The 24,605-nt window shown below is 49.6% G+C and overlaps 1 protein-coding gene and 1 pseudogene across 2 annotated transcripts in view; one reads left to right on the forward strand and one right to left on the reverse strand.

The window, feature by feature from the left end:
- LOC144111869 (uncharacterized) overlaps positions 1 to 12,850 on the forward strand; it is a 43,337-nt gene extending 30,487 nt beyond the window's left edge. Inside the window, exons 5-8 of one of the 2 annotated variants that reach the window (XM_077644897.1) lie at positions 83 to 253; positions 10,840 to 10,923; positions 11,426 to 11,581; positions 12,518 to 12,850. In XM_077644897.1, coding sequence (XP_077501023.1) covers positions 83 to 253; positions 10,840 to 10,923; positions 11,426 to 11,538 — 368 coding nt within the window. In that variant the 3' untranslated portion in view covers positions 11,539 to 11,581; positions 12,518 to 12,850. The remainder of the gene's footprint in view (positions 1 to 82; positions 254 to 10,839; positions 10,924 to 11,425; positions 11,582 to 12,517) is intronic. The other variant, XM_077644896.1, reaches the window with a different exon arrangement.
- Positions 12,851 to 15,833: 2,983 nt separating this feature from the next.
- Positions 15,834 to 23,975, reverse strand: LOC144111894 (ectopic P granules protein 5 homolog; annotated as a pseudogene).
- Between the last annotated feature and the right edge of the window lie 630 nt (positions 23,976 to 24,605).

Below are 24,605 nucleotides of genomic sequence, written 5' to 3' on the forward strand. Positions count from 1 at the left end.
CACGCAACAGTACTTGCATGGCCGTGATTGTTAGTCATGGAATTGTGGTTCCAAGCATGTGACCGTTGTTTTTTGGGGCCAGACACCTGCCTGGAGCTTCGCAAGGCCTTGGAAGAGATCTGCCGGCAGTCGCCCAATTCTATTCGGCCGTGGGTGCTGAGAAAACAGCTTCTTCCACTGCTCCAGTCGCTGCTGTCCAAGCTGCAGCTGCCACTTGCTCAGCAGCATGCTACTTGCCTTATCAGATTGCTGGGTGAGTTTATCTCTTCTAACTCAGAGTACGCTAGCAAATATTTTATTGCTTATACAGCTTACTCGGTGAAAACTTGAGGGGACATTTGAGCTCCGGCTCAAGGTATGATGAAATAGTGTTAATGGGTCCCTTCAGCAGCCTGAGGTCTTCTTTGCTTATAATTTGCTGACATGGACACTGTTCTTTCTTGCACCATCACATAACACTTGAGTACACTACGATAGCATCAGAGATCTCTCCCGCTCAAGTACTCCTTTTCTGTCACCGAGGTTTTGTCTACATGCCTGTTGGTTTATGGGGGCTTAACGTCCCAAAGCGACTCAGTCTATGAGGGATGCGATGCCATAGTGAAGGGCTCTGGAAATTTCGACCACCTCGGGTTCTTTGACATGCACTGACATCGCACAGTACACGCGCCTCTAAAATTTCGCCTCCATCGAAATTCGACCGCCACGGCCGGGATCGAACCCGCGTCTTTCGGGTCAGCAGCCAAGCATCATAATCACTGAGCCGCCGCGCCGGACGCCTGCATGCCTGTATATGCAGAATTAGTCATTCATTCTCTGCTTTACATTCATAGATTGCGGGGAGTTCTCATACCACTCCTGGCACTGTGGTGCAGCAGTTCAAGCGATGCCCCATTGCCTAGCAGGTGGCTGTACCGGTGGTGTGCTTGCGAGACCGACGCTGCTCTTCCTGAGCAACTTCTCGCAACCAGTAATCTGTCGCCTACCACAGTGGACAGGTTGTGGTGACATCGCAAGGTCACGTGACTCTGGGGTCGCTGCTGAACAGGACCATTAACAAGATTGCTTTAAAAGAGGCACAAAAACAGACTGCAAACATGACGGGGGCTCAAGGGTTGAGAATGTGTTCTTTGTTCACTTGGCATCTTGAGTTCAGATAGGAGAATTTTTTCTTGGTCAGAGCAATAGACAGGGCTCTGCTGTTGTATTCCGCCTCTTTCCTTGTCAGCATGATGAAGGCTTCCATTATGTCTCCGGGTTCCCCATTTTTCAATGTTGCAAACGTGCTTTGCATGAGATTGCTCTTAAGAGTTAGTGCAATACCCAACAGATTATGAAGTACCAAATAAAGTGGGATATACAGCTTATAATAAATGGGAGTTCGTAACAGTGGACCATGGTCTGCGGCAGTCCATCCGTATTACTCTGCTGACCAGTCACAATACCAGACGAAATCAGCTTTTTAATGTTTGACTACATATACCAAACAAGCTAGAGTCGTCAAAATTCTTGAGCTTATATTTCGTCTTGTGGCTAGCTTTTTGTTTTGGTTAACAAGAAAGAGCTTTTATGACAAACTATTTTACTTTCTTGTCATGGAAGAACAGTGTTTGGCAATCATCGGACCGAGCTTCACTACAGATTTAAGTTGTATCGGACTTTAATAAGCCAAACAGTATTGGGGCCCTAAAATTGCCGCATTTTTTTTCTTCTACTTAAAAGTTTCAGTTTGGTTATATTGTCACAATATATTGAAGACCATGTGATGTCAGAGGCCAGTAGTGTGTCTAATGTTGATTGCGAGGTCAAATTAAACTGAATAAAATCAATTTTATCCTATATTCTAGCACCAAAAATAATACAGAGGGCACTTAATATTGCTTACATGCTGTGAAAGCAAAAGCATGAATGTCTCATTCAAAGCTTATATGTTATTGGTTAGAACCCCTGTCACCAGCTTGCCTCCAACTTGACTAGCAGCTGTATGCTATGTGCAACGAAAAATTGTGTGACACCAGCCGGAATACTGTACGGCAAACAGTTGCATCACAATTGTGAAACGAAAGTCGTTAACCACCACACCATTAAAGTACTTATGTAGTCAGTTAGAATTCGTCTCGCGACCTAGCCTGCAGCTTGACTAAGAGATGTATGCTATATGCAATGAGAAATCATATGACACCACCGGCAGCTCAATGATGAACTGCTGAATCGCAACTTTGATAAAAATGTCGAGGAAGGCACACAATTGGAGGTGCATCATGAGATCTTAAGTAGTATTTATTTATTTATTTATTACAACAGCCTCAGGGCCGCAGGGCGTTATAGAGGGGTTGGTGAAAAAAGAAAAAATACATAAAAAGTACAGGCAAAAGAAAAGCAAAAATCATTATGCCGATGCTTGTTCGATGACACACTTGGTGATAAGTGGCTTGAAGGATGACGCGTCTTCAATGCATGCGATATGGGGTGGAAGGTGATTCCACTCAGTGCTAGTCTTCGGTAAGAAAGAATTAAAAAGCACATTCGTTTTACAGGTTGGGATGGCAACTTTATTTATATGGATGATCAACACGTGATGATACGTTGATGGTATAGAAGAAAAGAATTCCTGTTTTAGTGTCTCATTATGAAAGAAAATACTGTGGAAAAAACTGAGGCGTGAAATATTTCTACGAACTGCGAGATTAGTCAGACCAAGTTTAGATTTCATTAAAGAAACACTAGCCGTGTGAGAATAATTGGAAAGGATGAAGCGAGCTGACCGATTCTGAACAGATTCTATAGCATCGATTAAGGTGAGTTATGCAGGGTCCCATATCGATGATGCGTATTCTAGCTTTGGCCGTATTAGTGTTTGATATAAAAGTAACTTCAAATGGGATGGAGCCTGAGAGAAGTTTCTACGTATGTAACCAAGGGCACGGTTTGCATGTTTGATGTGCATGCACCAGGATAAGTTGTTAGTGATGTGAACACTGAGTTAATTATAAGATGAAATGTTCTCTAAGAAACTCCACTAATCTTGTAATCGAACGTTTTAGAAGGGTTAGATTGGCGGCAGATGGACATAATTTTGCGCTTTGATGGATTGAGAACCATAGACCATCTCTGACACCAAGCTAAGTATGTTGGAATACCTCTCGCAAGCTAGCCTCAAACTTGACTAGCATATGTGTGCCATGTGCAACGGGAAATCGTATGACATCGCCCAGAATGCTTAAAAACAAACAGTTGCATTACAATTTCTATATGCAAGCCGGGAAACTGGCGCCACAAGGAGGTCCGCCAGTTATGCCATACGAGCAGGTGGTGCTTAGGAAGCGATGAGGAGTCGGGGGGGGGGGGGTGGCTGCTCCTGGTATCTGTTGTGCATGCTGTTGTCACATTCGCCGCTTTGGTGGCTAGACGATAGCTGTTGCGACACCATCATTCTGGGACCGTCTCTTGGCCTCAACAACGACAGTCACTGTTGGAATTTTGTCTAATGGTGCTAGTAAGGCTCTTGCATTAAAATAAATTGAAAAACTGTAATTATTTTTACCCTTAGCCTTCTCAGCTAGGCTTGGGCCCATGCTGTACAATAGAAAAGCAGTGAGTCTGCTCAGAATTACAGAATATGTTCACTTGTGTGAGAAATTATGCAGTAGCTATTTAAACTCATACAAATATGGTCAGAAAACAGAATACATGAAAAAAAAAGCATAGGTTCATAACATGAAAGGGACCCGTTTTTAACTTTAAAGATAGTGCATCACAAATTATGGCAACAGGTCTTGAAGAGCAAGAGCCAAAATTAACAAGTTGACTAGTGCAGGATATGTCACCTATATGTTGGCTCTCTCACTATACATTTCTGCTCCCTCTTCTTGAATGTGTGCTGCTGTTGACTACGCCAAGTTTGCCAGTTTTTGGGTCTGAAACAAGGCATGCTTAAATTATACTGCACCTTAGCGGATTCTCCGCTGTGCTGCTTTGTAATGTTCGATTGCAACATTATGTATATCAATCTATTCTTTTCATGTCCTGACCTTATTTCTCGTACTGAACTTGGGCGCTGAATGACCTGTCACAATTTGTTCCACGAGCAGTGAACTTGCATTGAGATTGCTTGCTCTACCATGGTAACTTACCCTCTTTTCGAAAGCGCCTTAAGTCGGTGCTGATACTATTGCATGTGATGCAACAGCATGATTGTGCGTGCGGCACTGCTGAGATAGGTATAATTTTGAGTGGACATTGCTGTAAGTTTGTTGTGAAAATAGGTGCATGATGAGATGTTTTGCAATGATATACAGTTTTGTGCATTTTTATCGTGAATACTTTCGGAAATTTTCTCACCTCAACCACTAGCTCGTTTGCGGTGAAACTGCACACAGAGCTTGCGCTTTATGGTAACATTTGTATCGTAGTTTTACAATGGTACTTACTTAGTTGAGCCATGCATGATGCGAAAACTTAATCATCTGCGTTGAGATCGGTGAACCTTAACCCGGAAGCGCCGTTCTTCACTGAGGGGCGGCAGTGGCATCGTCTGTTTTCTGTAGTGGAAAGCGTCACGACAAGCCGCCGAGGCGAGCGTTGCAAGAAGCGCGGGTCTTTTGAATATGCCATTCCGGCCATTTCGTCTGCTTCAACTGAAGCGCTTCAAGATTTTCGGCTAACTGAGCGGAAAAAATATCAGAACAACTGATTTAACGAGGCTTTACCTTTCAAAAAATATTGTTAATATTAATAATTGGTTTTTTTTGGGGAAAGGAAATGGCGCAGTATCTGTCTCATATATCGTTGGACACCTGAACCGCGCCGTAAGGGAAGGGATGAAGGAGGGAGTGAAAGAAGAGAGAAATAGGTGCCGTAGTGGAGGGCTCCGGCATAATTTCGACCACCTGGGGATCTTTAACCTGCACTGACATCGCACAGCACACGGGCGCCTTAGCGTTTTTCCTCCATAAAAACGCAGCCGCTGCGGTCGGGTTCGAACCCGGGAACTCCGGATCAGTAGTCGAGCGCCCTAACCACTGAGCCACCGCGGCGGGGCCAAAAAATATTGTTTGATGTCCTTTTCTGCCGAGTGACTTTATCCATTTCAGCTCATATCATTTGCTTTCGTGACACTCCAAAAGAATCAAAGGGTGACAGCAGAAACCAGATGGCACCACTGCCGCCCCAGCGAAAAAACACCGTTTGCAGGTTTCGGTTCGCCGATCTCGACGCCAACGATTACGTTTTCACATCATGCACAGCTCAGCTAAGTAAGTACCGTTGTAAAACTTGCTACGATACAAAAGTTACCATAATACGCAAGCTCTATGTGCAGTTTCACCGCAAACGAGCTAGCGGTTGAGGTGAGAAAGGTTTTTAAAATATTCACAATAAAAATGCACAATACTGTATAACAGTCCATGAAGGATTTTTAATATCAAACATGTCCCCATCACATTAGCAAACATGTTGCGGCCTGCTTGACTTGTTCGACGGACCTCCCTGCAGTGGCTTCGGCAGATAGTCATGCTGCCGGTTAAGCCTCCTGCAAGTGCACTTTGATTACAGGTTCATTTAGCACGTGCTTGTGCATGTGATGTTAATATTGCAACGGATAGAAGAAGAGATGAATGAAGTCTCTCGGAGGCGCGCGTACTCTGGGATTCTGTGCTCTGTGCCTGGTGCTCTGTGCGGGCCGCCCTGTGCTCTTGACTTGTGTGCTGTGCCCGGGCGTTCTCGCGTCGTTCCCGCCTGGACCACGTAATATCTTTGGTGGAGGTGCGGATTTTACGCTGCGCCCACCACACAGCTTCGTAGTACTCGTCAGGCCTGGACTACCACCATGGCTCAACCCGGCCGGTCAAGGAGCCCCACTACCCCCATTACCACTCCTTTCGTCATCATGGCTCCTCCTCGCGACCCCGGCACGTTTTCCGGCACAGATGGCTCGGACGTCGAAGACTGGATTAACATCTACGAGCGTGTCAGCAACTACAACAGGTGGGACCCTACGCTAATGCTCGCGAACGTCATCTTTTACCTCAATGGCACGGCGCGCGTATGGTATGAGACCCACGAGGAAGAGCTAACAAGTTGGGACACCTTTAAGGAAAAGTTGAAGACGCTATTCGGTAGACCTGATGACCGCCAGCTCGCCGCCAAGAAACAGCTGGCTACTCGAGCACAATCTTCTGCCGAGAGCTACGTGGCCTACATTCAGGACATCTTGGCGCTTTGTCACAAGGTCGACGCCGCAATGAGTGAGACCGATAAAGTGGGCCACGTGCTCAAAGGCATTGCCGACGATGCGTTCCACTTGCTTGTTAGCAAAGACTGTACCTCAATTGACTCCATCATAAACGAGTGCCGTCGATTTGAGCAAGTCAAAGGCCGCCGCATTTCGCCGTCGTTTTCTCGCCTTCCCAACACGGCCGCGACATCTTCCTGTGAGGACCACCGATCACCATCCCGCACGCCCTCGGACGCCCCTGCCGTCACCGATTCAGTCACCCGGATCTTCCGACGTGAACTGGAGGCCCTCGCACCTGTGATTTCCCCGCCCTCCGTCCCTGATACAACCCTGCCTGCTGTGTCGCTGATTCAGGCCGTCGTACGGCAGGAACTCGCTCATCTGAACCTCGCTCCGGCAGTGTGCGCCATCAGAAGCCCGGACACCCCCCAGCCCCCTCCCTGTGCTTTTCGTCGCACCTATTATTCTCTGCCCCGTTCCCGCAATCCCAATGACTGGCGCACGGCGGACGACCGTCCCATTTGCTTCCGGTGCTCTCGCATTGGCCACATCGCCCGTCATTGCCGCAGTCCATGGTCTTCAACGCCCCGCAACGTCTTCCCCTCCTTCTACAGTCCCGCCTCATCCCACAACTTCTCGACCCGCGCCCCGTCTGAACCGTCTGCACCAGCCGTACCCCCTCCACGCTGATTCTCCCGTTCTCCGTCCCCGCAGGGCCGCCGCTCTCGTTCCCCCCTGTCGCCTTCTCGCAGCCGCTCCCAATTGGAAAACTAAGTGATGCAGCTCCCGGAGGTGACGCTGCATCAACGACCCGGACTACAAATCCTCTCTCGACCACTCGACCTAATCTTCTGAACGTCACTATCGACCGTGTTCCTGTGCGCGCCCTGATTGACACCGGTGCTCATGTATCAGTGATGAGTGCTGCCCTCCGCCGTCGCCTCCGCAAAGTCCTCACGCCTGCAACGTCCCGTGTGTGTGTCGCGGATGGTGGCACGCCTGCTGTGGACGGTATGTGTACCGCGCGCGTTACTATTGCCGGCCAGAGTATACCAGTTCAGTTCACCGTGCTGACCACCTGTGTTCATGACCTTATCCCCGGCTTAGATTTTTTGACTGACCATTCCGCCCTCATTGACTGCTTGGAGGGTGTTCTACACCTCGCCCTTCCAGCGCTGGATGCAGACCCACTTGATGTATCACTGCGACTGTTCAGTACCGCATATGCTCACCTGTCATCCCGAACCGCCTCTTTTGTTCCATTGACCCCATCTCGCCCAGTTCCCGATGGCGACTATCTCGTTACTCCCAATCTTGACCTCCTCCTGACCCGTAACGTTGCCCTACCTCATACCATTGCCACCATCCAAGCCAACGCCCTCTTTCTGCCTTTCCTCAACTTCGGCCTCACTTCTCAAGTGCTACCGTCCGGCATCTGCGTCGCTACGCTATCCCCTCTCGCTCCTTGCCACGTGGCTACGTTGCCCGCTACCCCAGTTCCAGAAACCGCCGCACCGCGCCGGCAGTCTCTTCTGTCGACCGACACCTTCACAACCATGATGGCTACCGACCTCCATCCCGATCAAACTGCCAAGCTTCGTGCCCTTCTTGAATCTTTTTCGGATATTTTTGACGTGAACAACACCACGCTGGGTCAAACTCTCGCCGTCAGGCACCGCATTGAAACAGGCGATGCCCCTCCCATTCGCCGCCGCCCTTACTGGGTCTCTCACGCCGAGCGTCAAGTAATCAATGCGGAAGTTACTAAAATGCTAGAAAAAAACATTATCGAACCCTCACACAGTCCCTGGGCCTCACCCGTCGTCCTTGTCAGGAAAAAGGATGACTCATGGCGTTTTTGCATTGATTATCGCCACCTGAATAAGATCACTAAAAAGGACGTGTACCCCCTGCCGCGTATCGATGACGCGCTTGACTGCCTCCATGGTGCCAAATTTTTCTCGTCCATAGATCTTCGCTCCGGCTACTGGCAAATTGCTGTAGATGAACAGGACCATGAGAAAACCGCTTTTGTGACTCCTGATGGCCTTTATCAATTTAAAGTTATGCCTTTCGGATTATGCAACGCACCAGCCACATTTGAACGCATGATGGATGCTCTTTTGCAAGGCTTTAAGTGGTCCACCTGCCTGTGCTATCTCGATGACGTCTTTGTCTTTTCGCCCTCGTTTTCCTTTCTCAGATTCTTTCCCTCTTTTGTCATGCTGGCCTGCAGCTCAACTCGTCTAAGTGCCGTTTCGCGTGCCGTCAACTCGCCATCTTGGGTCATGTCGTCGACGACACGGGGGTGCTGGACATCTGCTGGACATCTGGGTGTCTCGCCTGCGTCGTCGCTTCTTTTGGCCCCGTCTCTACCAGTCCGTCCGCCGCTATGTTCGTGCCTGCGACCAGTGCCAACACCGGAAACGTCCCGCCATGCTCTCCGCAGGTTTGCTCCAGCCTGTTGATGTGCCCCCTGAGCCATTCTATCGTGTTGGCTTGGATCTTTTGGGCCCGTTTCCAAAGTCCACCTCCGGAAACAAATGGATTGCCGTTGCGACAGATTATGCTACTCGCTATGCCATCACGCGGGCCCTCCCCACCAGTACTGCTACCGACGTGGCCGATTTTCTCCTCTACGACCTTATCCTCCGTCATGGTGCACCCCGCCAACTTCTCACCGACCGCGGCCGTTGCTTTCTCTCTAAAGTTGTCGACGACATTCTCCGTTCCTGCTCAACAAAACATAAGCTGACCACCGCCTATCATCCCCAAACCAACGGTCTTACAGAGCGCCTCAACCGAGCTCTCACGGATATGCTCGCAATGTACGTTTCCCCGGACCATCGGGACTGGGACATTGCGCTTCCATACATGACCTTCGCCTACAATTCTTCTCGTCATGACACTGCCGGTTACTCCCCATTCTATCTGTTGTACGGTCGTGAACCCCAATTACCTTTGGACACGCTGCTTCCGACATTTCCTTCCCCGCCATCTGAATATGCCCACGACGCTATTGCCCGCGCCGACCACGCCCGCCAGCTGGCTCGCTCCCGCCTACAAGCCTCGCAGGCCCCACAGCAGGACTACTACGACCGCCGCCACCGCATGGTAACTTTTTCCCCTGGAGCCCTCGTCTTGCTTTGGTCGCCCACACGCCGTGTCGGGCTTTGCGAAAAACTAATGTCCCGCTATGTTGGCCCATACCGTGTGCTCCGCCAGGTCACCGCCGTCACCTACGAGATTACCCCGGCCTTTCCGGAGACCACCTCCGGTGCATCTCAGAGTGACGTTGTCCACGTCTCTCGCCTCAAGCCCTATGTGTCGCAATCCCTTGCTCCGCCCTAATTTCCGCCGAGACGGTGTTTTTTGCTACCGGGGGCCATGCAACGGATAGAAGAAGAGATGAATGAAGTCTCTCGGAGGCACGCGTGCTCTGGGATTCTGTGCTCTGTGCCTGGTGCTCTGTGTGGGCCGCCCTGTGCTCTTGACCTGTGTGCTGTGCCCGGGCGTTCTCGCGTCGTTCCCTCCTGGACCACGTAACAATATAAACTTTGTAACTCATACCCAGTGCTGTTGGTTTTTGATGTAGCTGAGGAGCAATATTGGGAGTTGACTCGTTGCTCTTTCTTACTTGCCCTATCTCCTGCTCATCAGCACAGTGAATTGTGAAGCTTTTCATTCTGCCAGAGTTCTGGTGCTACAAACAGTGCACTGTGCACAGCGCAGGCGTGGAATTTGGTGCTGGTACTACTGCCAGGTGTGCTGTCAGTTTTAACGCCGTTAAGGGCCCCGTGTCGCAGAAAAGCCGGTGTCGTCGCTGTCGGAGGCGTTGGCTGTGAGCGAAAATTTCCTCCTCTCTCTCCTCCTCCTCCTCACCATGTAGGCCACTGCCCCAACAGTTAGCTCGCGACGGCAGCCCCTCCCACTCGTTTCGTTCAGGCGCAGTGGGGCGGCACGCAGGAATCATGCGGTGAGCGGCGAACAACACAGCGCACATCCAAAGCGTGTTCATCACGAAGCTTGTGGCTTGCTGGCCGTTCATTCGGCGCAGAAGCTATGCTGGCACTTGTGGCATCAGGTTTGTCGAGAACTGTGTGCCGACCAACTACGACTGCAACTTGAGTCCCGTACGTTTTGGCAAGGCACCTGGCAGCGCTTCTATGTGGTTTGCCGCTCCGCGCGTCCATTTCACTGTACGTAGCAGAGTAACCTAACTGGCAAGGCTTCGCGCCGAACGGGCAATGGTGTTCCATGGACTCCCTGGCAGTGCTGCAACATGCTGTCGCATTCCACTCTGAAAGGTGAAGCTTAAGCGTCCTCCAATTTTTTTTCGCTTGTATGGTGGTTTTACCACTCGCCGTAGCTATGCCTGCTAGAAGGTGAGAGTGGGTGGATGTTTTTTTTTTCTGCCAGCGCTTGTGATGCCTTCTATTCATTACATTTGACATTGCATGTTGAATCCATCTGCCACTCACACACAGGTTCATGCACTGTTATTCAGAGGCCTGTTGTGTGCAGCATCCTAGAAGGGAGCATGGCATTTGGCAAGGGCCAAATGACACTGTATGCACCATAATTTGCTGTTTCATATGTTGCAGGACCCCTTTGGGAAGAGTCTAAGAAGTTTCCGAAGGGGTTAGATCCCCTGCTGGAGCAAATGGCCGACTGCCTGGCTCATTGTGGTGAGTTTGGCACATGCTTTTGTTAGAGGTCGGTCAGTGGCAATCCGCAAAGTTAGGGTGGACTTCGATCGTTGAGCACCACTTACATTTGGTGGCAGGGCTCACTTGTTTCAGTGCAATGACAGCAGCAGGAGGCAGCACTCTTGTTCCCTTGCCTTGCTAGTCTCAAGAAAGTTTTTTTGCTGTTAATATCTTTTCAGGTGAATATCCTAACTGGTCCCATCTGGTTCATGGAACAATTCCCATTTGGGACGATATGGAACCAATTGGTTCCCACTGATCCCAGCTGGGAATTTTCTATAAACAAGTTGATATTAGTTAGGATCCTCACAAGTGGGTTGTCTCGCACCAGATTTGCTTTCGCAAGAGATGTACCTACAACTGACTGGCTGGAACTCCAGCTGCGACATTAATTTTCATGCCAGGCCAGATTTCACTTTGGTTGCCCTACATTGACGTGCCCTTCGCTGCAGCATGTATTGACCCACTCTCACTCATGCAGGTTCACCGCTTCGTGGTGCAATCATCGAGGCATTCAAAAGGCTTCCCGGATTCCAAAAGAGCCGCTGGCCAGCTGAACTTTCCTACTGGTTTTTGCATTGGAACAGGTCATGATGTGCTGCCATCATCTCTACAGGGGACAGGCTTCCTAGTGAAGGTGAACACTGACTCCACCTTTTGCACTGCTGTTTTGATGGTGCTTGCTGGGTTTGAACTGACCATGATTGATCGCCTTAGCTTGAGATGATACAGATGGCCTGGCATATTCCCTGGTCATGGTCCATGTAACGTGTTAAATGGTTGCACGTTTAATGTTAACGGTCATTGCAGAAATGGACCTGGGTGGGACGCGTATAATGTGGCAAACAGGTAACAATGCTATTTTGCAGTAACAAGGAAAGTAAGGCCAGACCAGATGGTGACACCTTGGTGTGTTAAACTTTGCAGTCTGCTGGCTGCTGGGCTGCTTCGCCTAGAGCGGGTATACAGTTTATGATAAGGCTAAGTGGAACACAGCGGGCTATTTTTGTTAGAAGAAAGTTGAGGTGCCTTAATATTTTTTTTCTTGCATCTCCTTTGTGTGGTTTAATACTGTTTTTTCATTCTCTTTTAAAGTGTGCTGAAAAAACAGGCTGCCTCCATTCTTATTCATGCTGACAGCGGCACCTTCATCAGCAATGTGGTGGCTGGCATGATATGGTTGATATATGATATGGTATCAGCACTATAGATATCACCAGTTGCATTTTATTGATAGTTTTAATTTTAAGAGGACTTTAGCGCTTTAAAATATACAGTTTTAAGAAAACCTGTTCCCCTCAGTTAATGTCGTAATGCCCTCGGCAGTGGGCAGTCATCGTCGTGTCTCTAATGCCAAGTTTTGCAGACATACCTACTACTTGCAAAGGGAAAGCAAAGTTCTTTGTAAAAAAATTTCGTTTTAAATTGTTTTATCTTACAGGCGGGTGTGTGTTTATCTCGGTAGCTACCAAAAGAAAATATGGAAATATGGAAAATATAGCGATCAGCTAATGACTTCGCTGAAAGTGCTGTCTTGCTGTTGCTGCTGCTGAGGATCTGTCCTCTGCTGTAGTTGAAGTGCCTGCCTCGGCTCCTCCTGCAGGGGTGCCTGCTGTCTTTCGGCAACAGTCTATTGGCAGCAGTCTCCACAACCCACACATACTGGGTCCACTGGTACCGGGCCACATGAGGCTCCAGGTCGGCCCCATGCTGTCCAGGCAGGAAGAGCCCGGGCTCGTATGATTCAGCCATGTTTAAGCTGTCCTCAGTTCTGTGACAGCTGATTGTGCTGTGCGTTTTTGTTTATTTTTATGCATAAAGCTTTGCTATTTTTGTTTGTTCTGTTGTACACTAAGATTTGTACATGTATTTTGAACTGCACTCACAGCTAAGTGGGCAGCATATGAGCTAGTCATTGATATTGTTCTTTGTTGTGCATTTTTGTGTGTTTTTGTTTCTTGCATTGTACACATTTGTTTCTTGCATTGTATATTAAAGTTTGTGTCCACATCTTAACAAATTTTAACTACATTAAAGGTCACAATGTGCTCAGCACTGATCGTTCTTATAATTTGTATCACAATGTGCTGAGCACTGAGATTGTTCCTATTATCATACACATTCGTTCATTTATATTTATCGCATTGTACACTAAAGTTTGTGGGCACTTTTTAAACTGCATTGAAAATCACGCAATAAATTTTGCTCAGCATATAAGCTAGTCACTGAAAATCGTTCCTGATTAGTTCCTTGTTGCGCATTTTTGTTCATTTATAGTTGTACATGTTTATTTATTTCACTGTACACTAAAGTTTGTGTACACATATTAAAGTTCATGTATTGATAACAGAGGTTCTTAGCACTTGAGAGAGTCAAATTCTTCTTAATTTGTTTCTTGTTGTCTGTTTTTGTTTATTTGTTGTACACATTTTCATGTTTCTTTGTGTACACATTTTAAACAGCAATAAAGATCTCTGAAGTGCTCAACATTTAATGCAGTCACTAAAGTTGTTCTTAATTGGTTCCTTATTCGCAAAATGTGATCAACCCTTTTCTCTGCATTACCCTAGCAAAGTAATCAAGTTTTTAAGTATCAATGCGATAGAGACTGTCACAATTCAAAACTTAGACTAGCGGATGCCTTCGGTAGCTGAGGCTGAGCAAAGAATTAATGCTTCCCGATAAGTCAAGATGCACCGATTTTACATTACATTTACATTTACAACATGTAAAAGTAAATGTATTTATATGTGGCAGTATGCTTGTGCAGAAATATTTAAAGCTACCTGGTCACAATTTTTAAGCAGATCAAGCTATAGACTTTTTACTGTGGGTGCTAAAAATTAGCTCCATTCAGTGTCACAGTACTGAGAAGGCGGCCAGGCTTGCTGTAGTCTCGTATTTGCTGTTTTTCAGCAGATTTGGCTGCATTCGTTTGTGTCACTTAATGTGCTGTCCATTGCAGTGCCTCAGGGCCCTGTTCTGGCCTTAAGCTGGGCCACTTGGTTCAGTACGACCTGAAGTGTACCAAGGTGTATTCAGTGCATCATTTAAAAGCAGTACTTGCTTACTGTGAATTAAGCAGAGAGGCCAACTAAAGGCAAGGGTTCCTTTCAATATCCACTTCTGTGTAGTGTTGCCTGTTGTAGTGAATGTTAAGGTCATAAAATACTAGACATGTGCTGGCTGCCGCTGCCATGTTCCTGGTTGTGTTGAGTGCAACTGTGGAGGTCCTAAAATAGAGGCCAGAACAGTCCAAGTAAGATTAGACACAGTATTAAGTATGTGAAGTCAAGCTCGAGGGGCACAACAGATGAAAAACTCACTCAGAACAAGCCTGCAGGCCTAATAAGAGCTGCATGGGATTTAAAACTGGCCCTCCCATTATTTCTATTTTATTGTCCCATCTCTCCCTCCCCTCATTATTTCTGCTAACTTTTTTTGCTATCAATCATCGAGACATTAATTTTTAAGAGTCCCCTTAGGTCTTACTGTTGGCATTGTGTTGCGTTGAAACCAGTATAACCATCCATGCTAAGTGGATTTCAAGTTGGTGTCAGGGATGGCTTTCTTCCTTGGGTGCCTTATGTGGCACAGTGGTCAATACACGCCAGCCGTATAATGCAGTTAACAAAGTTGGCTGAGCCGGTTTTGTCAAGAACTCGAGGGTATCTGTCTAAAATATTTTAATGTGTCAGCTATCACTTGTCATTTATTTAAACACAAGTGAGGCCAGGCGTCCAAATTGGATATTGCTGCACTGTGGCGGTAATGTGTACAGGTTGTTTCCATGCTGCATTAAGCAGGTAGACCAGTAATTCGATTGTGGTAATCATCGAGCCTTTCGAGCATTTTGTGCCTCAGTGTAGAAGACCAGCAATGGCTTTGTGTGTTGCTCCCAACACAGAATTGAGAGCAGTGTTGTGTGCAGTTCACTCCTGGTCGTTCCTTGTGTGCCCAATTTGCACACATGCCAGTTTGCATCAGGCTACCCAGTGTCACTGGATGGACAACTCTATTCACGACTCTGGACGAGGTCTATGTGCCCATATGCTATGCCTAGATATGCTTCCCTAGCCGAGGCAACATGGCATATTTCACATCATGGCAACCCAGCACTCCTATATGGTGAATCCTTCCAAGGCGCTTGCTGTACGACCAAGCGTGAACACGAGCATGTCCACTGTGCCACAAGTTTGATGTTCCAGTTCCTCACTCTAAGTCTAGAGTAGGTCATTCCGGAATCTAAACAGACTGCACCTTGCCAACCGAAATAAATTCTTAGCCACTTAATAGAATTCCACATGTGCTATTGGAAACTAAAGTCTGTGGAAGTACCAGCATCATCCAAGCTCTCAGCATGTCACCCAACCTGGCAGCTTGGAACTCATCGAATGTGACCATGCAGGGCATATTTGTCACACATGCATAGGGGTGGCTTTTTCTGCGCTCATGAGTTTGGGACGAGAAGAGGCTCTCGAGCTGAAGAGAGACACTGGCATGCCTCCAGGCATGCGCCTCTGTTCTGATAAGGTGCTGCGTAAACACTAGATTCAGATAACACATTTCTTTCTGTGGATTCTATTAGTGACACACCGCTGTGCTGCTTCTTACATAGGCCAAGGGAATGGAAGACCGCTGTGCAGACACCTTCACATAACCACCCCGCCAGCACGAAATGATCCGCAGTCTTGACAGCTGATTAGCAAGCTACCAGTTGATGCCCAACCTGGAGGCTTTAGTCCACTATAATTACATGCAGGCAACAAAATGCGTACGAGGAGAACCACCCAGAAGAGTGTGTATAGAAGTGCAAGGATGCGTTTTTGGTCAGTTGTGCTCAGCAAAGCTACAGAGGTGAAATTTCCATACAAACACTAGACACAGCATTAACAGACAACTCCCAGTTGCTTTTTATAGTTTCGTAAAAGACATTCAGTTGTACAAAGTAAAGCGTTGTATTATAAAAACAAGGCTTGCACGTGAGGCACTTAATTTCATTATGCGACACAGTAACTTATTAGGTGCCGGTTATTTTCGCACACATGTTAGGCTCTTTCTCAATTCAGTTGTCGCACAAGTAAAGGTTTAAGCTTATATGCATGTGATCTGTGGCAAAATAAAAACATTGCACAGCAACACTGACAACACACATATTCTGACTTAACAGAATGGTGGTGCCTCTGGTGTGTGACGATAGCTAATTTTAGAGGAGTTCCTCTGCTACGATAGCTGCTGCTTCAATATTCCTGCAGGTTTTGTCAATTTTATCACACCTCAAACAAAGAACAAGCCAGGCCTGACTTAAACAAATGGGTACGAAGGATTGCACACAAATCTCTTACTGCGAGCATTCCGCTGCACTGCAATCTAAGAATTTTACAATTATAAAAGACGCCCTCGCATCGCCACAGACAACTCGACCCCGAGTCAGCTCCAGCAAACATTACACAGTGCCAAAGAAGAGGACCCTTAGGTAAGCCTTTTCACAGTAGAAAAAATTCACAAGTGTTTGAATCATGTGCAGGCTGTCTCCAAGAGTGAGACTAGTGTCTTGCACAATGTTCAGGGCTTCTTGGATCTCTTGCAGCAGGGGCTGGTATGCTTTGGTGGTCTGTAGGACCTGAAGTCGTGAGAGCATCTGGTTGGCCACAGCTGCATTGTCAGTGAGCCGCGCAGCCACAAAAGCAGCCACGACACGGCAGCAGAACCTGAACTGCACAGAAACCGTTGAGCGGCGGCCCATGCCCAGAGCTCCGAGCAAGCCACCTGTGTCACGGTCTTCACCCAGGACACCCAACGTCGCGCAGAAGTTTCCCAGGAGGCGAGCTACCACTTGTGGGCTGCCACCAAAGTCAAGCTGACGGAGGCTCAGGGTCAGCAACTTGGCCCAGAGCAGCAGCAGCTTGGGTTCCGACTCGCCACCAGCTCGGCCCTGGGAAACCCAGTCGGCCAGCTGGTCCAGCAGAGCACGTTCGTCTTCAGGAGAGCGGCACTGCGGCAAACAGTGCATCAGATAGCACATTTGGGTCAGATGCGCACCCTGCATAGCACACTGCTCCCGGAAGTCGGCCACTGTCAGCTCGGGAACCCGGAAAGCGGCTGCCGCCTGCGCCCAGCCACCGTCGGCCGCAGTGTTTTCTTCGAAAAACGCAGCGAGGCAGGCTTCCGTCACGCAAACAAGGTGTTGCACTGACGCGATATTGGTGCAGGCTGCTGCCAGCACAGCCAGCAGGACTGGATGTCCCGGACGTTCGTCGAGCCAGGGTAGCAGGCCTCCGAGCAGTGCCTGCTCTTGCGCGCTGCCCTTGCGGCCACTGTCCAGGAGAGAGAGGGCGCGCCCCAGAACAGGCACAGAACCCTGCACCATTTGACACTGGTCGAGCAGCTGCGGCAGGAGCATGGTCACGTCCTGAACTTCGGCAGCTTCCAGGGCCGGGCCATACAGTCCAACGAGCGTGGTCACAAACGAAAGCTGCTTGTTTGGGTCTCTCTTGGTTCCGGGTGACATGCACGACAGGGTGGCCACAAAGTCCAGCATTGTCTTGTCTGTTCCGGGGCTTGCTTTCAGAAGCTGGCGCACATCACAGTTGCAGGCAAGCTTCTTTTGGACAAGGCTGACCAGTTCCACAGGCAGCATGCCCCACTCGTGCTCGTGCAGTGGGCCAACAGTGGTGGCCACAAATGCAGACATGTTTTGGTGCCATGCAAGGCTGACAACCAGTTCAGCAAAACATGAGTGGTACTCCACTACACATTCAGCTGCCAGCTGCAGGGTTTCGTCCAGTCGTTCCTTCCACTGCACTTGCGTAAACACGTTGACCAGGAAATCCAAGTGGCCAGAATACTTTGCTTCCAAAAGCTTGCAAGCCAGCCTCATGTCATCTGTGGAGGGACAAAACTGTGACCAAGGCAATGTGGCAAATGCAGTTTGCACAGCAGTGGTAATGTATTCTGGCGGGTTGGTCCACACATACTTGATGAAATAGTGCTGCCAAGCAAGAGACAGGACATTCACATTCCAGGCATCTTGGCAGCAGCGATGAAAGAAGGCCAGTACAGTAACAAGTGAGTCTGCCATGCAGCTAGCATCTTTTGTGTCTCCAGGGAGCCACGGCAGGCACATACTCTTGCCGTCGGTTAGTTCCAGCCAGGGTCCATAGAGCCGCAGCACAATGTTTACAGCCTCTTGCAAGTTGGCACTAGGAGCTTTGAGCTTTTCCCAAATGTAGCAGTGTGCGATGACACTGAAGAAACGGGGTAGCACTGGAAGAAACGGCCTCACTCGACCATACAAGCCACTCTTTGCTGTGGAGGCGTCAGGTTTTCTTAGGCCGGTGAAGTGGTCTGCTGTAGTGTCTATACTTCCCCCAGCTTCAGCCAATGTCAACAGGCACTGATGTTTTGCATACTCCTCATCGTAAGTCTTCACTACCTTGTCAGGCATGCAGTAACCCAGTGCTTGCAGAAACACGCCCCAGGTGGTCACGGCAATGGAGCAGGATTCTGTGCCTCTGAGCAGCATGGCAAGGACGAACGCGTAGTGCTCAGGAAAGTGGAACTGCAGCAAGCTGTAGAGATGAAGGTGGAATACCTCGACCAGCGGCAACAAGGGTGCTTGCGGACTGATGCCACACTTGCAAAGTGCCTTCTCCACGGCCACTAGCAGCTGCTGTCGCACAGCCTTGCTGGGCTCGTGGCTGATCAGCCAGCCAGGGAGATCAAACTTGGAGAGCATCACAAACACAGCATTGTAGAGGCTTGGAATGATGCAGGAGCTTACGGACTGGTACATGAGGGCATACTGTTCTTCATTTGCTGCTCCTGGACTGAAGAAAGGAGCCACATGGCCTACCATGCTCGGGTCGTTGAGAATCGCTTGCAGCACAGGCAGGCACTGATCAGCCCTGTTGGCCACAAACTCTTCTCCCACCATGTCCAAGCAGAGGGTCACAAACTGTCTTGTAGGAAGGTATTGCACCATCTCCTTGTGCAGAAACCCGACCACATCAAAGAAGACTTCACTGCCCAGCTTCTGCAGTGCCTCCTTCGTGCCTGGGGTGGCCTGACGGTGCCGCTGAACCAGCTGAGTGAGGCAGGCCTCCAGCTGCACTTGTGCGCAGCAACTGGCATGTGGTGGAGCACGCTGCAGCTCTGTCAGAGTGGCGATCCACTCGGTCCTGTTCTTCTCTATCTTGTGCGAAATGTCGGGGGCCTCTCTTGCTTCGTAGTACTGCAGCCTCAGGTGTAGCGGGCCTTTGCACTCCTCACGGTAGTCACAGGGCACGGACAGGTGCACAAACGCAGCAACGTTGTCATAGAGAATGGGTAACAGTTCCTCCCGGCAAATGTGATCCAAGCAGGTCAGTTTGTCCAGCCGGCCAACGACTGTGCTCGCCTCACCTACTAGCACCCTAAGCTGCGCAGACACCAACTCTCGCACTTGTGGTGCAAGGCAAGGCACGGCGGGAATGATTGGTCGAAGCATTGGCATGGAAGGCGCTGGCATCAGGCCTTCATATGTCTTGAGCCGAGAGATGATGCGTTCTTCGGGGGCTTGTTCACAATGCTGCTGCTGATTTCTGCAGGGGCGGCTGGCACTCGGTCGCTGGGGAAGCTGCTGAAGGCTCTGGAGCTTGCGCTGTCCTTCCTCCAGAGACACAAGCTCGTGCCAGAGCTGGCAGTTTCCTTGAATGATGGCACACAGTGCATCGGGGCAGTACTGAGATGGCAGGGCACTGAAGTCAATGCTGGCAGTCTGAAGGCGTGGCTCTTCCAGCCACAGACTGAAAGTGCGGTACATTTTGAACAACCTCTCAAGCAGATCTCTTGATGGTTCCTCTTCATCCGTGTTAGCACACCGCTGGTAGCTATGGTCTGCTAACTCACTCAGCCGCCGTTTCATTTTCTTCAGCAAAGAGAAATAGCTTGTGCTCTCAAAGAAACGAGGGCCTGCACTATTACCATTGGGACACCTTTGCAGATAGAGGGAAAAAAATTGCTGCCATATAAGGGGCAAGGCGGGATGGTCTGCATCAGTCTGTAGAGCCTGGTAAGCCCATCGGTACAGCAGTAGGACATCCAAGGGTGCCTGCATGGTTTTCTTGACGAGGACTTCCATGGACACCTGGGGTGAATCTGCTATGGCAGACAGCAAGGACTTCCAGGCAGTGGCCACTTCTGGTAGCTGAGCTTCTGCAAGCATCCCTGCCAGGGAAAACCATGGGAACGTCGGTGCCGACTGGAAGGGCACCATCGCTGGCCAAGAGCCACTTTGGCTTCCAAGCATGTAGGAGAACACTGACCTCATCATGGATTGTGATGCTGTGGGCGCTGGCAAGGTGGCGAGAAGTTCTGTAAAGTGTGCCAGCACACTGTCAAGACAGTCTGCCTCAAAGTAGGCCAGCTGTACCACAACGTCAAGAAGGTGCATGACATTTTCCCGGCCCTTGGGCTTGTAGGCTGCTCTGTGCATGGGGGTGTCGGGAAGGTGGAATAGCAGTGCTGTCCAAAGCCTGATGGGAAGTGATGGAAGGCCCCAGCGCTTGGCTTGCTGAACAAGGCAGGTCATCATAGCAGCAAGCTCCTTCAGCACAGTGCCTTGCTGTTCCGACCCCACAAGACTTTTGGCTGCTGCCAGGTACGTGTTGTCTGCCAAAACTAAGCGCTGTAAATCTTCCAGGAACTGCTGGTTGCCTAAAAACATGTCCTGATGCAAATAGAAGAGTGGCAAGATATGACCTATGCATTTCACGGCTGCTGCATGCTGCTCATTGAGTATCAGTGTTGATACGAGCTTCAGGCCAGTGCCAAGCACCTGTTCTCGGTAGTGACCAATAGTCCCGATAGAAACCGACAGAAAGAGAGCTGGAGGGCGCAGGTCCTTGCTAGCCCGAAGGAGAGGGTGGAGCCACTCGCACTGTTCGAGATCTGGTGCAATGTCTGGCGGAGGAGTTTCATCCATGACAAGGCGCAGCTGCAATTCGTGGTTGCTGTCAAATGCATGCAGCTTGAGTTGGAAGAGGGTTGTCCATACCCAGGCAGCAAAGCCCATGGGCGTTGAAGTCTCGCCAGTGGTGCCCGTTGCCAGATACGACAAGTAACGGACCTGCTTGTAGACATAGCCAGCTGCCTCAAACGGAACGCACAGCTTATTGTAGGCTTCGAGGAGCAGAAGTGCAAGTTGTTGGTGCAGGCAGTGTTGCAGAGAAAGTTGGCCCTGTTCATTGAAGCCGTAGTTGAGGTTCTCGATGAGTAGTCGAGCCAACTGGCTCTGGGGCGAGTCAAGTGGGTAATAGAGAAGGAAATGAGAAATGACGTCCAAGTCTTGCTTGTCGGGAACCCACAGGTGCAGGGGCATGGACTGCATCAGGTAGCAAGCCATCACACCCAGTGCCATCATGTGGTCATCGATAGCGTCCAGTAGCACTGACACAACACACGGCTCCTTCTGCGCTAGGGACGACAGCAGATCACGTCCTTCCTTGGCAAACAGCTGCCTCAGGTTGCGGTTCAGGTAGGTGATTTGGAAGACTTCCAGGGCCACCACATGAGTGAAAGCACGGCCATCCCCTTCTCTGGAGGTAGCCATGTTAGCAAATGAAGTCAGCAAGAAGTACACCTCCGACTGAGGCATGGAGCACAGTTTCTCTTCAAAGCTCTGCTTCTGCCCTTTTTCTTGCAACTGTTCACAGATTTCGCTCGGAGACAGATGGGTCTGCTGCACCTTTTCTTCGTAATTATTGTGCAGGAGCCACAGCAACTGCCATAGCATAACTGTTGACACGCAAGAGTAAGGAAGGACGGCCATGAACTGCCACGCGCCTGTGCTCTGCGAGTAGAATATGCAGTTGACTGCACGCAGGAAGAACTGATCATACTCAATTTGGAGGCGCATCAGAATGGCCGTGTCATTTGCACCTTGCGTGAGCCGAAAGCTCTTCCAATGGTCCGAGACATACTGAACTGTGGACGAATCAAGCGGCTGATTCTCTTGGTTAGCTGCTTGTAACGCGAGTGGTTAAACGTCTTCAGGCCAGTATGGAAAATTGAGACCAAGTGCGAAGCCACTGCAATCAGCTTGAGAACACCTTGCTCGGAAGTTCTGGCTGCGTCGTAGTCCTCGGACACCACCAACAGGAGATGTTGGAAGATGCCTGCAAAGGGCACCTGGTTCAGCAGAGCCACAACGTCGTTCTCCCTCCAGTAGACCACTGAAGGTGGATCATCTTCCTCACCATCAGAGTCCAGCACAACCCATGGCTCGTGGCAGGAGGCTGCCTCTAAGGCGCTCTGTAGGGGTTGAAGGTACTCTGCGCGGCTTTCAACTGGCAGCAAAATGGTGGCCAATGCCGCCAGCGCATAGTCCAGCTGTTGGCAGCCTACCGTAGCCTGGCGCCAATCGGTGTTTTCAGGCCACGGCATGGGGCTTGGTATCTGGACTAGGCTGATGGCCCACTTGTGGATTCCTGGTGGACACCGCACCACATGGTTCAGCAGGAAGAAGTGATCAGCCAAGGAAGCCACTCGTAAGAGCAGGCTTCCCAGCATGCGCAACCACGATTGCACGTCACTCACAAACACATCATCTTGCACGGCCTTCCTCAAAAACACATACAGCACACTGATGCATGTCCTCAGTTCAGCAACACTGCCCGCAAGTTGCGGCTGCGTTCCACTGCTGACAGGAGTATTCTTTGGCATGTCCCGGAAAGGAGCAGCATCCAAGAGCAGCTGGAAATAGTAATCGATCTGGACCCGCTGTGTATGAGCATTGTGCATGTGCAAGACATGCTTTTCTCCAAGCAACTTGAGCAGCTTCTGCGCAGACGACGCCATTGCTGACGCCGCGTCATTGTTGTACAGCGCGCGCTGAAAATAATGCTCGCCAGTGACTCGCTTGTTGTCGGCGCACCTCCCTTTTCCACTAACAACATCCGGCACAATATCCCACAGGCATGCTTCTTGCTGTGCGACATCTTCTTGTAAGCTGCGCACAACAGACTGTGTTGAGGCAAGTTGCTCCCTGGACTTCAGGTAATTTTCTAGAAGCCTGTAGAGCTCGTGGTGGTTCAAGTGTCGCTCTTCATTGAGGGTCACGAATTCCGCAACTATGCTTTTTCTCGCTTTCAGCCAGGCGCTTTCGTACAGCATGAGTATCTGGTCTTCCGTGAACGGGCGCATAGACTCTCGATTGTCGCGTATTTCCGAAAGCTCCGGATACAACTTGCCAATGCTTCTGTTTCGACTGAGCGCATCGTCACTGCGAACCGCGACTGCGGCGGGCGCTTTGGTATCACCAACCTGGCAACGCTCTGTTGCGGCGGCATGAGAAGAACTTGGGAAAGCGTAGTGACTATCGAGACTTTCTGCTGGAGCAGTTGGTACTTTGGGGGCAGCTAGCGTGACTGTTTCCGTTACCTGATCGGCGTTGAGCTCTTCCGGGCACCTTTCGCCATCGTCCTGTTGTTCCGTAACGGCCTCTGCGGGGTAGCTGGGCAGCACTGCATCGGTGCCATCGATACACGCTGATGAATCCACACCTTCAGGAGCAGCGCCGCTTGCCTCATCGCAGTTATCACCAGTGGCCGACGGCTGGGGAGTCGCGTAAACAACGCTCTTCTCGTCGCACGATTGCGAAGCTACTGCACCTTCGGCGTCCAATTTTGCACTTGTCACTGCTAGATTGCTGGACTCGCATGCGGAGCTCGTGGAAGCCTGAGGCTGGCCAGAATGTTGTTTCTTTTTAGGTTTCTTCTTCACTCTTACTTGCTCCATGATGTCATCTGCAGCAGCTAAGCGCGCGAACGAGGCGCAGATCGGTGGTCCGCCGAGGTAGACGTATCCGCATCGAACCAGTTATCACGACTGACGCCTCTCAACACTTCGTATCAGCGGCGTCATCTCCGAGATCGTACTGAACTGATCTTACTACGCATCTAGATATTACATTAAGTGTGTGCAGTGATAATTACGTCTTTTAAATAAAATTACTTTTGTTCAGAGAACAATCAGCTGTTTCGGCGATGATGGCGCCCTTTAAGCAATGACGTCATCTAAAAAACTGTGCAAGTTGCAAAAATTTTGCCTCCAAGTCTGTTTTCCGCTTAGAAAATGTGAAAACAACAATTACACCTACATTAGGTACAACTGAAGTGTACCCTACACTTCGCCATAATTGTTGCCTAAAGTACTCACAGAAAGTTTAAATTATTGTCAAGAGATGACGCCACAACTACAAAACTTATATTTGGTTTTTATTTTTTTAACTTGATTTATACGGCGGGGAAAGGTGTCGAAGGACGGCAGTTGCGGGTCGGCGCCAAGTTTGTTTCCGCGGGGAGTGGTCTTTGGAGGGACACGGGAACAGCTTCACGGTGTGTATTTGCTCGTCAACTTCTGGCAGCCTTTATTTTGCTCTCATATAGTGAGCTAGGACTACGCATGTGCGACCAAGGCAGCTGCAGGCGCCGCAGGTATGTACGAATACGCGTCAGTGTACGCATTGCACTGCTGGCGGTTCGAACAGGGATGACAAAAGCGTAAAGCGCGTGGCACTGATTTTGCATGCTGCAGGCGGCGCAGTGTACGTTCAAAGCGCATAAATGCGTCCCATTTTGTGCTCGCTTTGTTGGGATGGCATTCAGATCTTGCTGCTCTTG

This window comes from Amblyomma americanum, unplaced genomic scaffold, assembly GCF_052857255.1.
Source record: "Amblyomma americanum isolate KBUSLIRL-KWMA unplaced genomic scaffold, ASM5285725v1 scaffold_12, whole genome shotgun sequence".
Lineage (NCBI taxonomy): Eukaryota > Metazoa > Arthropoda > Arachnida > Ixodida > Ixodidae > Amblyomma > Amblyomma americanum.